At 39.7% G+C, this 17,055-nt stretch overlaps 1 protein-coding gene across 1 annotated transcript in view; it reads left to right on the top strand.

Moving 5' to 3' along the window:
* Nucleotides 1–125: 125 nt before the first annotated feature.
* Nucleotides 126–17,055, top strand: part of Rab2a (RAB2A, member RAS oncogene family) — a 67,060-nt gene continuing 50,130 nt past the window's right edge. The window contains exon 1 of the mRNA XM_050164970.1: nt 126–389. Within this exon, the coding sequence (XP_050020927.1) occupies nt 344–389 (46 nt within the window). The 5' untranslated portion in view covers nt 126–343. The remainder of the gene's footprint in view (nt 390–17,055) is intronic.

Raw genomic sequence — 17,055 nt, 5'->3', positions numbered from 1 at the left:
GCGGGTGGGCGGGGCTCCGTGGTTGGCGGGGCTCCGAGCGGCGGGCGCGGCCCCGGATCCTCCCCTCTCCTCCGGCGGCGCCGGCGGCGGCAGCACTTCCGGGTCGGCGCGGAGGCGGGGCGGAGGCGCCGCGGCTGTTATTGTTCCGAAGGGCTGGGCCGCTGCGATCTGCGCTCGGCGCTGTCAGTTCGTCCCTCTTGCCCCTCGGGTCCTTGCTGCTGGCTCTGACGGCGGCCGACGGCGGGCGGGGCCCGGGTTCGCGGCCGAGCGGCGCCGGTGAGGGCGCGGAGGAGGCGCACAGCGGGAGGAGGAGCCGTGAGCCTGGCACGGAGCGGCCGCGGCCATGGCGTACGCCTATCTCTTCAAGTACATCATCATCGGCGACACAGGTGAGGCCGCCGGCGGGCCGTGGCGGGCCGAGGCGGGCAGGCGGGGCAAACGGCGGCGGTGGCGCGGCGGGCGCGGGTCGGGCGGCGCGGAGCGGCACGGCGCGGCGCCTCCCTTCCTCCCTTCCTCCCTCGGTCCCCTGGCCGCCGCTCCATTTCCGCAGTGCTGGCGCTGATGACGTGGGCGCTGTGAGCGGCCGCGGCCTGGCCAGGGCCTTCCCAGCTCGGCCCTGCAGCCGGGCCCAGGACAGCCGTTTGCGGCTCCCGGAGAGGGTGACAGCAGGGCGGTCCTGTTCGGGACCCGGGCCTGGACTGTCTCCGCAGCCCGAGGAGGGAGAGGGAAGCCGAGCGAATCCGATCGTGATGGGCCCGGTCCGGATTTTTGTCCCCGGTCCCACCTCCCCGACCTGCACGCTTCCGCCTAGGCCTGCGCAAGGCGCACCCTGAAGTGGGACAGCCTGTTACGGAGAGATTATTTTAAAAAAGAATTAAAAAAAAAAAATCCTCAACTTCCAAGTACGAATAAGTCAGATCACATGACTTGATGGCAGGGCTGTTCCTTTCGGGGTCATTAAAGCATTGTAGAGCCCTGGCGACTTTTGCCACGTGTAAGCTGGGGTTATTGGATTTGATAGTAATGCAAGGCGGGTCAGTGCTCAGGGCGTGAGCATACCGTGACGTGCTGATTGAGGACGTATTTTTCCAGTTGTGTCAAGTCATAGTTGCTGATTTTCAGGTGACCTCGTGTGCATTTGAAGCAAAAAAAAATCAATTTTCAGTTAAAGATATCATCCTAATACATTTCTCAAACAGATTAACAAGCCTTTATGAAATACTTCGAATACCTGCGATTTGGGCCATACTTCGAATCTAATAATAAGCCTAAAGCTTGTTCAGGTATTAAAACTATTAATACACCAGAGTCTGATTTCAGTGGTGACAGTTGCACAACCCTGGACCCTTTGCACAACTTCGGCGATGTAGAAGCAACTTGAGGTGGCCCTGTAATGCAGTAGGTTCTAGAAGTAACTGGAAGTGTGTTGATTGCTGCCTAAAATAAAATCTTCCTGCTGTGAATACAGTTTTCCTGCAAGGTTCTTGTGTGTGTGTAAGTGTACAGAAACCTGATCGTTTTCTATGCAAGGTACTGGGTAAAGCCATATTTTGTAAACTGTTTGGAAAGGGAGGAATCTAAGACCACTGAGATATAAAAAAATAAAATTGGAGATATCGTAGCCAGGAATAGAAATGACTGATTACTTGGTTGTCTCAGCAGTAGTGAAAATTAGGTTTAGAATTTGCACGGTGTCTTTTTTTTTTGTTGCTGTTGTTTGTTTGTTTGTTTGTTTTACTACGGCTCTCCTGTGGATTAATAAAGCAATATGCAGGAAATAATGGGGCTACAGATGTGAGCGAGCTGGTGCTCTGTTCTCGTGATGTTTGTCCCCATGCCACAACAGTTCTGTGCTTGAAGGGAAGGCACTCTTCTCTCTGCATTCTGTTCTGACCTAGCTCAGGCACTTGATCCTTGACATGTAGAGCTGCACTTTGCCCACACTCCACTTCACCTAGTACAGCTTAGCATGAGCTTAATTTCCTGAAATACCTGTGTCAGGAGGCAAACCCCTGCTCATTCATTTCTTTGCCTTTTTAGCTTGATCCTCAGTGAACTCTAAAGTACCTGCCTGCTCTTCTGGCATTCTTTGCTACTGCATCTCCTTCTCTTGCCTGTGATGCCCAAAGGCTAGTTTTTGAAGATTGCCTTGGTCCCTCCTCCTCCCTCTGGCTTGACCTGTCTTCTGCCACAGTCTTTCCCTATGAAATTTTGTTAGTCTTTTATTAAAAGCTTTGCCCAGGTCTTCCAAATGCTTGCAGAGTCAGCATATCTTGACCTCATATATGTCAGCGTTCTCCAGTTAGTACTGACTACTTATTTTCTGGATTATATTTCTCAATTTGTATCATTTTTTTTTCCGATGTTAACTCCGGACTGATTTTTATAGGTATTTGTATAGGCATCTGCGTTTGCTTATGTACTTCTTGAGGGTAGAAAAGGTGTTCTCTGTGGCTCTGTACTTTAGGATGGATCGTATATGTGCATATATGCAGAAAATCCTAAACCCTATGGTTAACAGTTATTTTTAGAGAGGAGGGAATTCAGCTTGTATTAGGAAAGTTGGTATTGGTGAAATGAGGTTTTCTGCACTTTCTGGTTTTGTTGCTGTTTTTGAGACAGGATCTTGGCTGGCCTGGTACTGTGTGGCCTATTTTGGCCTCAAGCTTGTGGGGAGTCCCCCTGCTTCAGTCTCTTGAGTGCTGAAATTATAGGCATGTATCACCATGTCCAGCTATCCTCTAAATTTCAGTATTGTAATGTTTTATTTGTTTATACTATAAGTTTTAACATTGTACTATTAGGGCCCAGGTGTTCTCCGCCCTGTGTGTGTGCTCCCACCAAATTTCCAGATGCCTATCAGTTTTGTTGTAGTTGGTGATTTCATGGCACTGAGTGTTTGGGGAAAGTTTTCAGTTAGCAATAGTCAGTCCTTGAACAAACCTCATGGGTTGCTACTATACTGCCATGCACAAAGCTTGTGCCGTCTCTTGTCTCTGCTCATCCTCAGTCTTGGAGGCCCTGTCCTTTACTGCAGAAGACATGGAGCCTCCTCATTTCATCGCTGACTTCTAAATTTTCTGTTAAACCTTCCCATTTGATTTTATCACTTTGCTTATTTACAAGCTTTAAAAGAGACTACATTTTAGCTGTTGGTCTTTGTTTGTAAGTAAAAGATGTTTGCCAAAAAGATGTTGTGTTCCTTGTGTTGCCACAGCCAGATAGTCACTCCCTGTTAGCTCCTGCACCCGTTTCTTACTCAGACCCCTTACTTGGGTCTTCTCTTCTGAGGATGTTTTGCTGGTTCCATAATGGCTTTTTATTCTTAAAAGTTTTTGTTAGCAGCAGTAGTACTTTAATATACCAATCCTGGTCAGCAGCGGTCCTTTGTAATAGATTTTCTGAATTGGTTTTTCTTTTCTTGCTGATAGACTTTCTGGTTTGGGTTTTTTGTTTTGTTTTGTTTTTTGAGTGTTCCTTAAGGAATACCAAGACTAGGTTTATGTGGACTTATCTATCACATTAGTTTTCTAGCACTTTCTAGTTGGTGATGCCATAAAAAAATTCTTCACGCTATTTATAGTTTCTATGTAATATCAGTGTCGTGTGGTTTACCCTTAGCCCTTGGTTTGGGAAATTTTTTTTATTTTATTTTATTGCTTATTTATTTATTGAGGTAGGATCTCACTACATAGCCCAAGCTGGCCTCAAATAATTCTTCTACTCAGTGCTGGGATTACAGGCTCATCTAGTCCTTAGTCCTTGTTTTGATTTTTTCTTGGGTGGGGATTTGTTTTGGGTTTGTTGTTGTTTGTTTTATAGATAGATTTCACATAGCCCAGGCAGGTCTCTGTTTCTTGGTGTGGGGAAGGATGATGTTGAAATGATCCTTGTGAACCACTTGGCACCACCTGGAGGTTTTGTGTATAGTTATGGTCTCCATTTTGTTTCATAAATTGGCCTCAACTTCAGATCCTCTTATCTCTGAATGCTGGTTTGTTCCATTGAGTCTGTTATCTTTTAATCCTTCAACAAATTTGCTAGGTTTCTGTTTTACATATAAAGAAAAGCAAACTATGTTGCTTAGAAGGAATTATGTTTAGTACATGGTAGAACTCGGACTGTCTATTATATTGTGATATCTAGTGACCTGGCTTTGTTTCATTTGGCATCCCTTTTCTACCTCAGTTTTCCCTTTGGTTCTTCTTTGAGAAATGAAAGATAACTATATGGTCTGTCTGACTTGGGACTTGGTCTATAACCAGGCTAACCTCAAATTCACAGAGATCACCTGCATCTGCTTCCCAGGTGCTAGGATTAAAGGGTGTACCACCATGCAAGATTACTCAGTTTTGCTTTTTATAGCTTTGATAAAGCTTAGGTTTCACCGGTGGTAGCACACACCTTTAAACCCAGCACTCAGGAGGCAGAGGCAGGTGAATCTCTATGAATTTGATGCCAGCCCTGGTCTGCAGAGAGAGTTCCAGGACAGGCTCCGAAGCTACAGAGAAACCCTGTCTTGAAAAACAAAGCAAAAAACTTAGGTTTCTCCCAGTTATCTTAAATATTCTCATCTTCAGGTGACTGTCTGGACCAAGTTGGAAGAGAGAGAGGAAGTGAATATTGATGGCTGTCTTATTGCAGCCAACTTCTTGAAGGCAGGAGCAGGATGGTGCCTGGCACAGTCAGTACTGTCGTGAATGATGAATGTGATGTGTAGGTTTTGCTGGGCAGGCAGCATGGCATTTACCAAATCATTTTTCATTTGCAGAAATAGTAAAGGGCACAGAAATTGAGTTTTATATAAATGAAGGATATAGGATATATTAATTTTCTGTTGTTACTGTAATAAGCTACAAGAAATTAGCAGCTCAAAGAAGACAAATTTATCTTAGCATTCTACAGTTAAGATGTATGACGTGTCTGTGTTGGCAAAAGTCAAACCTTTGGCAAGGCTTGGTTTTGTTCTGGAGAGTCCTTGCTCATTCAGGTTGTTGGCTTAGTTCCAATAGCTGTAGCTATGGGGCTCCTATTCCTGTCTCTTTGCGAGATGTCATCTGAGGGCTTTTCCCGACTTTACATATCCATATATGCATAACAACCACACACACACAAACACGGGGGGGGGGGCACTGATTCTTCTTTCTCTTAAAAGATAGTAACAGACAGTTGTGCACATTTTTCTTGTGTCCCGTCTTTTGTTTTGTTTTTCCAAGACAAGGTTTCTCTGTGTAACAAACCTGACTGTCCTGGAACTCATCTTGTAGACCAGGGTGGCCTAAAACTCACAGAGATTCACCTGCCTCAGCCTCCCCAGTGCTGGAATTGAAGGTGTATGCCTCCATGCCTGGGCTGTGTCCTATCTTTCTAAATCTTCTTGTGTCTTCTCATCTCAGGTTAATCTAGGAGTCCCCACTGTTAAAGATGCATGTAATTAGGTTGGGTTCAACTGGATAACAAAAATAACCTTTTCTTCCCTAGGTCTTGACTTTAGTTTTGTTTTTCTTGGTTGGTTGGTTTTTCCTAGGTCTCACTCTGTAGTCAAGGCTGGTCTTGAGCTTGCAGCAGTCCCCCTTCTTCAGCCTCCCAACCGCTGGGTTTAGAAGCATTTAACACCATGTCCAGCTGCTGTAACTGTTGTCTAAGGCAGTATCTTTGTGTGGTAACTCATTGTGTCTGAGAAATAACATCTATAGAGAGACTCTTCTGTAGTTGGAGAATGGGAAGCTGCCATAGCACACTGAGAAATAACATCTATAGAGAGACTCTTCTGTAGTTGGAGAATGGGAAGCTGCCATAGCACACNTTTTTTTGATTTTTCGAGACAGGGTTTCTCCGTAGCTTTTGGTTTCTGTCCTGGAACTAGCTCTTGTAGACCAGGCTGGCCTCGAACTCACAGAGATCCACCTGCCTCTGCCTCCCGAGTGCTGGGATTAAAGGCATGCACCACCACCGCCCGGCTTAAGCTTGATTTTAAACCTGGGTTTTTCTGACTCCAGCGTCTGCACTCTCCCCTGTGTTGTGCAGATTCTTTTGGTTCTTCTAAGCTCCTTATTAAATTGTCTGCTGTGGGTCTGCTAATCTCTTGGTTTGTAGAGTTGCTGCTGAGTGCTACATAGTCCTTTATTTAAAGAGAAAGTACAGAGTACAGTCAGGGCAGAGTAGGTCTGTCCAAAGCTAGGGTCAGGGACCCTATTACTGTGCAAATTTTCTGAGTCTTAGTGCCTTTATAACATGGGAATGAAGACATTAGATTAGACATTTTTCTGTTACTGTTACAAAACACCATGACCAAGGCAACTTAGAAAAGAAAGTGTTTAATTGGGCTTACTATCTCAGTGTTAAAGTTCATGATGACAGAAAAGGTATGGTAGCAAAAACAGCTGAGACCTTACAGAGAGCTCGCGAGCACTGCCCCTTCAAACACCTCTTCAAACAATCCTTCTAATCCTAATCCTTCTCAAAGAATTCCACCAACTGAGTGCCAAGTATTCAAAGTAGACATGAGTGGGTGCCTTTCTCATTCAGAATATGTGGCTGTGCATTGCATAAGAAATGGTAATAGCCCATCATCACTGTGTTTTGTTTCCTTGAATGTTTCTGTAGTTACCTCGTATTTGTTTTAAAAACCAACCCTGATTTGACCCTGCTGCCTAGTATCCAAATAATACAGATTTAAAAACAAGTTATTTTGCCCTCTATGTGTCTTAATACATGAATTTCTTTCACCAGCTCCCCTGCCCCAGGACATTTCTGCTTACTTTGCTTATTTATGGCCAAATGGTACTTTTTAGTAATCTGCTATGGCTTGTCTTTAGCATTCCTAGCCTGTGTTGTATTTTCTTTTGTTTCCATGTTTTGTTTTGTTTCTGTTTTTGTTTTTTGTATCTAGATGGTTTGTATAAGCTTCCTTATATTAAGGTGGTTTGTTAACCATCATTTTATCCATTGTATCTTTTCATCTTGGTTCATCCGTCCATCCATCTACCCATCTCCAGCTCTACTAGTGGCTTCTTTTCCTGGATGTGTGCATTTATTCCTGTGTAGGTACATGTGCACATGCATGTTGAAGTCTGAAGTTAGTGCGATGTCTTCATCTCTCTTCACTTAAGATTTTCTTGGGAGAGTGTGTTTTTGTTTATTGACTAGGCTGGTTGGCCAGCGAGTTCCAGGGATCCTCCATCTCTGCTGTCTACTTTTCCCTGCCCTTGCCTCAGCATTATATTACAGACACTTGGCACCATACGAGGTCTCATACTTGTTTGGCAGGAACTTTACTGGCTGAACTGTCTTCCTAGCTTCCGCTAGTGATTTTTTTTTTTCTCCAAAGACTCAGGATTTTATTTTAGGACAGACCTAAATGGTTACAAGAAATAGAAACCCTTTTCAACTAGCTGAGTAAAGGAACTAAATTGTAAAGGTGGTAGCAAAGCACAGGGTGCAATATGCCCATAATCCCAGAAGATTTGACATTGAGGCAGGATCAGGAGTTCCAGGATATTCTGAGTTTATTGTGAGTTTGAAGCCATCTGGGGCTATATAGTGAAACACTGTTTCAAAATAATACTAACACTAAAACTAATACTACCAAAAATAGGCTTATAGAACCCAAGAAAAACTGTAAGTGGGTGTTTGTTTACTGAGAAAGTATTTTTTTCTTGATCCTTGAGGTATTTGTGTGAAATGATACCTAAATTGTTTGAATATAATAAAAACTCATTAGTCAGAAATTGAGATAAAGACCTGATAAATTTTAGGAACAGCAGAGAGTCGAATGGCTGACCCTCTCTCTATATTTCCCCTATCCACCAAACCTGGAAATCCCTCTTCTCTCTTCCCATCCCTCTCTAGCAAACTTCCTCAATTCTCCAACAACTCTACGACTAATCCCAGTCCAACTGACTCCATCCTTTGACTTGAGATGGCTTTATCAGCACAGTGGAATGGTTGTAAGAACAATTGTCCTGCGGTATCTCCCCCTTTTGTCTAAATAAAAAGGAAATATTTTAGTTCCAACATAGTAAAACTATATATAATAAGAACAATTATCAAATACATTCATGCTGGGCAGTAGTGGCACACACCTTTAATTCCAGCACTTGGGAGGCAGAAGCAGATGGTTCTCTGTGAGTTTGAGACCAGCCTAATCTGCAGAGCAAGTTCCAGGACAGACACCAACGTTACACAGAGAAACACTGTCTCAAAAAAAAAAAAAAAAGAAAAGAAAAGAAAAAAGGAAAAAATATATACATACACAATGTCCAGTCCGTCCATTAGTATTTGGCAAATTCAGAGAAAATGTTCTATTATCTATCCTATCTTGGTGAGTACAAAGTTTTGTACCTAATTTTTTTCTATCACAACTAAGGAAAACTGTAACTATAACTATCAATCTTCAGCCCCTTCAGATACCTGAGAAGGACATACTATTAACTGAATAAACAGAAAGTGCAGAAGTGACTTCTGAAACTAAGAAATAACAGAGACATCTACCTGTCTGGACAGTCACCCCAGGTTCCTCTGTAACGTTAGGGCGTCTTTCTTCAGCCTGTGGGAATAAAGTATCTGACAGACTACTCTGTGATCATGAAGTTTGAAGGATTTGTCTTGGCAAAATTCAGCACTTGCCTTCTTTTGTGTCCTGCTTGTCCAGTTTGGACAGCATACTGTCTGCAGTCGAGGAAGGGGCAGTTTCTTTGCCCAGTAGCTAACTTTGCCACAGATGATAGCAAGCCTCATATGGAGGTTCTTCAATGCCCATCATCCTCTTTTGAAGTAAATTGGTGCTGCCAGGAACAAACGAGTCTTCCTGTCATGAAAAGCCTTATGTTATTAAAACATTAAAATGCCATATTCCGTAGACCTCTGAAGTGTTTGAAGACTGTCTATTTAAAATATATCTCTGATTGACCTTGAAAACATATCTGACATGACTATAAATTTGATTGTTATAGATGACTAACTACTAACCTGTATTTCTTTATTATCCTAAATAGTTTTCAAGGACTAGAACTTTACATTTTTCAATGAGCTACATAAGTACAATACTTTAAACAAGACATAAAAACATGTAAGACAAAGAACAAAAATAAGCTTAAATTTTTATCAGTATACAAAATTATCTTGAGTAGAAACATATACAGTACAACAAAATAACCTTGTTTGTATAATATATAGAATTCCATACCAATGTAAAATGTTTGAGACTAGTAATTGCTCTTTAGCTTAAAAGTAGATCCCATTACCTACCCTTTTATTCAGTCATTTCTGTATCTCCCTTTTTTTCTGTTCAGAAAGGGATCCCAGAATCTAAACCTCCCTTGCTTAGTTTTCTCCCTGACCATGACCAAAAACAACTTGCAACTAACCCACCAAACAATGTCAAACATCTATAAAATCACCAAAGATCAAAAACCATACAACCCACCTTTTAGGAATGTGGTCATCATTTTGTTAAAATTACTTCCTGCTGTCTGTGGACAATGGCATCTTTAGGGGACCCTGAGAAAATTGGGATATAATCTTCAAGTTCTGGGAGAGTTACCTGTTGTCCAGTCTCTGTGTGATGGGAAAGTGCAGAGTTTATCTGAAGTCCTGACTGGAGTAGTTTATGAGACTGGGCCATCTTAGCTAACCACTTTGAAGTTGTCCTGAGCAGTTTGTAGTCCAAAGATGATTTTTGGGTGGTGTTTTTCAGCTTACTGGAGTTAGCACAATCCAGGTGGATTTATCATTGTTGAGCCCCAATATCCTTTTGGAGACTTCAAAAGTTTTTGTTAGGAATGGTTACAGTTCACTGCAGAAGAGTTAAACACTTTAAATGTCATATGCATCCGATAGCAGAGAGCTTAATGGACCACTGTATTCTTAGTTGCCTCCTTCAGACTCAAGCCTAAAACCACTTACAGGAAGCTGATAAAGCTTGTTTCTAGAATTAGTTAGTACTCTATATGACCATTAATATCACAGCAGAAGGTTTAAGTATATATAATCTTAAAAATTTAGAGATAATATTTATACCTTAAGAAGAGTTTTAAAGAGATTAGTGGCAAGAGAATAGTGCCATGCCATTAGGCAATTTTACTCTTGGGGGGGAGGGGGCATTTTTTTCTGGATGATTTGTCTTTCTTCAGGTGTCTTTATTTGTCCAATAGTCTTTAGATTCCTTAGTTCCATGATTTTATTCTCATGGAAAGACAAAAACAAAACCATGCCCCAACCTTAACTCTGAGGAGTTTTCCTTCTTGGCAGGTTGAATAGCCACGCTGTTTGATGAATTATTACCTCTTCTCATCAAGAGGTCTGTTGTTCAAATCTAATCTTAACCTATCTTGGTGGTATCCATAGCCTTTCTTCTCCTGTGGAAACAAAAGCAAAACTTCTTCCCCAATGTAGCACTTATCCTGGTTTCCATTCTGAGGTCAACACATCCTTAAAGTATACAGGCTGATTTAATTTGGCTTTTTTTTCCTACTAGCCAATGTCTCTCCACAACTATGGTTCCTTACTCATTAGTATTTAAAAAGTTTAAAATTAAGTTAGGCAGTGGTGGTGCCTGCCTTTAATCCCAGCACTCGGGAGGCAGAGGCAGGCAGAACTCTGTGAGTTCAAAGCCAGCCTGTTCTATAAGAGATAGTTCCAGGACAGCTAGGGTTCTTACACAGAAACCCTGTCTCAAAAAACCAAAACAAAACAAAACAAATTTAAAGTTAATAAAGCATTGTGCATTCTATCCCTGGGGGTCTTTATTATCTCCCTCCCTTTTTAAATTAAAATATCTTTTAGAGTGTGATTAGATTTTTCTGTAACTGCCTTGTTGGACTGTGTGGTATACCTATAATATGCTTAATGTTATAATATGCAAAAAAAACTGTTTCATTTTACTAGAGACATGTGCTGGAGCATTGTCAGTTTTAATTTGTACAGATAATGGTCATAACTCACAAGTCTGTGGTTATAGAATCAGCTTTCTCAGAGCTCAAAGCTTTGCCTTTTGGAATCCTGATATGTTTATGTGATATGGTGCACATACTTTAATTTTCCTAACTCAATAAAATAAAACATATTTATTTGCCAAATTTCATTTCCTTGAATACCCTGTGGAATACTTCTTGCAGATAGTAGAGTTTGGTGATACAAAGAACAAGCAGGACATTTCCTAATTTCCCTTGTTGTCAAGTGATAGAAAACTCTTTCTTCAAACCATTGCTATATGGTGTTTCTTTTGAAATTCTGAGTCTTCCAACACATTTTCTATCAGTAGCTGAACAATTTCACCATTACCTTGTGGTAGAGGGTAGACCCAAATGGGATCTGATACACGTTATAGTCAAGGAATAGTTTCTATTTCTGAATATTTCTTGTAATTGAATAAATGACAGAGTTAATCCTAATTATCTAAGTTCAGTGGTGTCTATATGTAAAAAATTCTTTTTGCATATTGAGAATCAGTAACTATATTAACAGGTTCTGGAAAATCTAATAATACCATAGGAGTAGCATATAATTTTGACTTTTGAAAAGATTCATAGGAACTTTGAGCCACTTTACTTAATTTTTCTGACTTATATCCTTTACTGATTTATTTGCATCATTGTAGAATATAGGGGCTTCAGAAATTCTTGCTCACACTCTGTGAGGAAGAATTCAATTAGTTCTTTTTATAAACTGAAGTCTCTTGCTTTTGGGATATTTGTTCTAATCTTTCAAGAAATTACTACAAGCTCTTTGCCAGTGTTCATTTTTTTGTTCATAATGAGGCAATTTTAGCAGTAGTAAAAACTTAACTACAATTTTTGCTTGGGTCTATTTCTGTTAATTGATGAAGTCTCAATTTTTTTCAATTTCTATTCAGAAACCTTTTTGCCATAGTTCTTTAATTTTTTATTCTGTGTGGCAAAAATATCCATTCTAAAATATTATCTTCTCTCTGCATAAAAATTCCTGTAGCAAAATGCATAGAAGGTAGTTTGACCCAGATACAATCAAGCTATGGAGTCAAGTGATCCACATATGCATCTTGTAGTTTCTTTTCTACCTAAGCCAATTGTTTCTCAGTCTAAGCTGATAATTTTATTGAACTATTTAAATCCTTATAACTTGTAAGCTTTGAAAAAAATTACTTAGCTCTCAAGTTTTTAATCCTGTCTTGGAATTTTTTTGAAAATCATTGTGTTCTCAATCTCTCCTGATTTGTACATTCTGGGTTGAGTATTTTGTAAACCTATTCTATATCCTAAATAATTAATAGAGTCTCCTCTTTGTATTTTTTCAGGAGCAATTTGTAATCCCCAACAATGCAAAAAAATTTTTTTTGCTTCTTCAAGCATTTTTCTAAGATATTTGCCTCTAAATCAGCTAGTAAGATATCAGCTATATAATGGTAAATTACAGATTGAGGAAACTGATTATGAATTATTTGCAATGGCTGTTGTACAAAATATTGTCCTTCCCAGGGACAACCATGCATTGCTGTCTTAGGGGCCTCCTTTTTTCTTAGTTTTCTGGGGTTGTGGACTGTAGGCTAGTTATCCATTATTTTATGTCTGATATCCACTTAAGAGTAAATATGCATCATGTTTGTCTTTATGGGTCTGGGTTACCTCACTTTTTTTTTACTAGCTTTTTTCTTGTTCCTTCCATTCATTTGCCTGCAAATTCAGGATGCCATTGTTTTTTATTGCTGAGTAATGATCTATTGTAAAGTTACCATATTTTTTTATCCATTCCTTAGGTGAGGGGCATCTAGGTTGTATCCAAGTTCTGGCTATTACAAATAATGCTGCTATGAACATAGTTGAGCAAATGTCTTTGTGGTATGAGTGTGCTTCCTTTTGGTATATGCCTAAGAATGGTATTTCTGGGTCTTGCAGTAGGTTGATTCCCAATTTTCTGAGAAACCGTCATACTAATCTTCAAAGTGGCTGTACAAGTTTACATTCCCACCAACAGTGGAAGAGTGCTCCCCTTACTCCACATCCTCTCCAGCATAAGCTATCAGTCATCACTGTTTTTGATCTTAGCCATTCTGACTGCTGTAAGAAGGTATCTCAGAGTTGTTTTGATTTGCATTTCTCTGATGGCTAAGGATGTTGAACATTTCCTCAAATGTCTTTTGGCCATTTGAGTTTCTTCTGCTGAGAATTCTCTCTTTAGATCTGTACCCCATTTTTTGATTGGATTCTTTGGTTTTGGATGCCTAATTTCTTGAGTTCTGTGTATATTTTGGAGATCAGCCCTCTGTCAGATGTGTGGTTAGTGGCGATCTTTTCCCATTCTGTAGGCAGCCATTTTGTCTTGTTGACCATGTTCTTTGCTTTATAGAAGCTTCTCAGTTTTAGGAGGTTCCATTTATTAATTGTTGCTCTCAGCGCCTGTGCTACTGATGTTTTATTTAGGAAGTAGTTTCCTGTGTCAATGCTTTCAAGGCTACTTCCACTTACTTTTCTGTCAGGTTCAGTGTAACTAGATTTATGTTTGGTCCACTTGGACTGGAGTTTTTTGCATGGTAATAGATATGGATCTATGTGTTCTTCTGCATGTTGACATCCAGTTATACCAACACTATTTGTTGAAGATACTTTCTTTTTTCTGTTGTATAATTTTGGCTTCTTTGTCAAAAATCAGGTGTTTCATGGGTGTGTGGATTGTCAAGGTCTTTCTTTGATTTGATTCCAATGATCCACATTTCTGTTTTTATGCCAATACCAAGCTCTTTTTAGTACTATAGCTCTGTAGTATAGCTTCAAGTCAGGGGTGGTGATGTCAAGGCATATCTTTTAAAAATAGAATGTGTGTGTGTGTACATATGATTTAAGTAAAATTTATGAATATATGAGTTCAGTATTAATATATATCATTTCCACCCTCTCCTCTCTAATTCCTTCTGTGCCCCCAACTCCCTTTCAGATTCAGACTTTATATTTAATTTACTTTCATTACATTTTATATGCATACATAAATATATGTGCAACCTACTGGATCCATTTAGTTTTGTTCCAATGTATGTATTTAGAGCTGAGCACTTGGTGTTAGATAACCAATTAGGCTTGTCCTTGGAGAAGACTTATTCTCTCTCTCTCTCTCTCTCTCTCTCTCTCTCTCTCTCTCTCTCTATTAGTTTCCTTCATCTTAGGGGTAAATGAGTCTTGTGAGAATGTTCTCATCTTCGTTTGCATTTCGGCTGGCAGTATTATTCGGATCTTGTTTAGTCAACAAATTGTTAAAATTTTATGGATTAGCTCCTGTTATATATAGAAGACAGTGTCTCCCAGCAGACATTTTTGTCTCTAGCTCTTACCAGTCTTTCTGCTCCCTTTTTTGGTGATGACCCCTGAGCCTTAGCAATAGGGATTATGTTAGATGTATCAGTTGGGGCTTGGTACTTACTTCATGATCAGTTCTTTACAATTTGACTATTTATGAATTTCTATATGTAATTTTAATATAATCTATTGCAAATATTTTAAAATTCATTTTGAGTTTATAATTTGAAAATTTTAGTGTTTTCATATATATTGCAATCATTGAAGAATTTGAATTTATTTCTGCCATTAGGTTCCATTTGGCTAAGTCAGATAGGAAAGGATCAAGACATAGATGACAAACATGCATGCCCATCTTGGGTCTTTATAGAGGCATATCCCACAGAAGAAGCAATATGAATGCCAAATTTCCCAAGATGTGTTGTCACCTGTGCATTATGGAACATTGATCCAGCTACTGCTTGTGGAATTAAATCATTAAATTTCTCACTTCTCTAAAATTGGTATAATGTCTGCCAAGTGCTTGTTCAAACACCCGTTTCTTCTCTACCTTCACAGTAGTATTTGAAATTCAAGTGGCAGTTAAGTGTGTTATTTATTTACTGTTGGTATGCTAGTGTAAGTAGTATGTTCATGCTTGGTATGTTGACATATGCCTGTAAATTCAACATCTAAGAAGCTGATACAGGAAGATTATGAGTTAGAAGTCATCTTGGGGTGTATAGGAAGTTCCAGGAAAACCTGAATATATTAAGACCTTATCTCAAAATGAATTAATTACTATTAATTAAATAAAATTTGTAGAAGACTTTGGCGTTAGTTCATTTTTAGCAGTAATTACTATGCATCTAGAAGTCAAATGGTATCACAAGTCCATCTTTGATTATTTTGACCTAGACCTCACTCTTGAACATTTTCCAAGAGTCTCTATTTATAATTAGAAGATTTTGATTGGTATGGTGTCTCCATTGTATGACCTCTTCATCTTCTGTTTTCTCGTGTAATGCCAGGCATAGCTGACTTTACTGGTTTGTTTTGTTTTTTGAGCTTGATGTAAAACTGTGTACAGGTGCCTTATAAACGACAAAGTGGTTTACTAATAATGGTACTTAAAGCTAATTGTCCCCTTCATTGAGCTTCCTAAAATTAAATTGGGGGGGGGGTGCTATTCAAAAAGGTTATTTAGTTTGCTGATTTCAAACCACTTAAGAAAACAAGATCACATGTTAATCACAAAATAGTAGTTTTTTTTGGTCTTGATATCTTTTGTACTCAGTAAACTTGAAAAGGTTCTTTTCAGCCTGGCAGTGGTTGAACCTTTTCACAGCCTTTAATTCCAGCACTCTGGAGGCAGAGACAGGTGGATCTTTCTGAGTTCGAGGCCAGCCTGGTCTACAAGAGCTAGTTCCAGGACAGGTACCAAAAAAAAAAAAGTTACCTAGTCTGTATTTTCCTAATTCAGCAATTTGGTTTTGTTACTCTTTTGCTTTTTATTAGCCTAATCTGTCAATTACATGAAATAGTTTGCTTACAGCTTTTAATTTTGTGACAAACTACTTATGACATATTTTTATAGGTCATGTGCAGTAGATTTTGTTAATAATAATTTAATAATAATAATATTGCACATCTATATCTACCTTTTTCCATAGCATTATGGAAAAAAAATTATTTAAACTACTTTTAAGACAGTGTCTTTCTGTGTAGCCCAGGCTGACCTTGAGACCTTGATCCTTTCTACCCTGTCTCTTGTGTTCTGAGATTACAGGAATGGAACCTCACATCCACTTTGATAAGTATTTTTGCATCCCCAGTAGTGGAAAAGTATTTTTGGATCCCTGGTAATGGGTTTCTCCATTGATGCAATAGGCCAGATCAAGCCAAATCAAAAAGACCAGATTTAATGTGAGAACTGCCCCTAGGTGACTCTCTGGCTCCTCAGAATTGAGGCATGGGAGGGAGGAGGTGAAATCACATAGCAGGTCTAAGGACCAGAGCTTAAATACCCTATTGGCATGGTCACGAGCAACTCCAGGAGAAGAACCACTGCTTGGAGGGCTTTCTGAGAAGGATGGGGTTTGGAATAGGGGAGGAGTGAGGTCAAGGGGAGGTTCCAGCCGAACACACTTTTGTGTTGTTTCCTTTGCTTTATTTCTTAACTCTGTTAGTTTTTATTTAAGAGGTCTATAGTAGAACACACTTTTTTTTCTGTTCTATTATTTTTGAGATATGATTTCACTATGTAGCCTGGCAGATTTCAAACTTGCAGTTTTGCTGCCTTGGCCTTGGCCTCCCAGGTATTGGGCTCACAGAAATGTGACACTTATGCTGCCCAACTGATGTTTCAATTAAGAAAAAGAGAAGTGTTCTAGATTCCTCATGACCGATTTATTTTATCATGAATCATAGCAAAAATAGTATGGATGACATCTTTGATTAGCTATGTGTTGAATTTTTTTTTTTCCAGTGTGGTCAGTTCTTGGCTGAGGCTGTTCATTCATTTCCTGGCCATCCAGACCCAAAATAATCACACAGAAACTATTTTAATTTCAATACTGTTTGACCAATAGCTTAAGCATATTTCTAGCTAACACTTACATCTTAAATTAACCCGTTTCTATTATTTTATATATTATCACAAGGGTCATGGTTTACCAGTACTGGCACACACACATCTTTTTTCTCTGGTGGCTACATGGTGTCTCTCTGATGCTGCCTACTGTCTTGTACATCTCTGTTTGGAGTTTCCGCCTGGCATTACTCTGTTAAACCCTTGGCTGAAAGCAGCTTC

The sequence above is a fragment of the Alexandromys fortis genome, unplaced genomic scaffold, assembly GCF_014885135.2.
Source record: "Alexandromys fortis isolate MF-2015 unplaced genomic scaffold, M_Fortis_MF-2015_v1.1 scaffold_18, whole genome shotgun sequence".
Lineage (NCBI taxonomy): Eukaryota > Metazoa > Chordata > Mammalia > Rodentia > Cricetidae > Alexandromys > Alexandromys fortis.
Note: the sequence above shows the minus strand (reverse complement) of the source record. Positions and strands in the feature narration are given on the sequence as shown.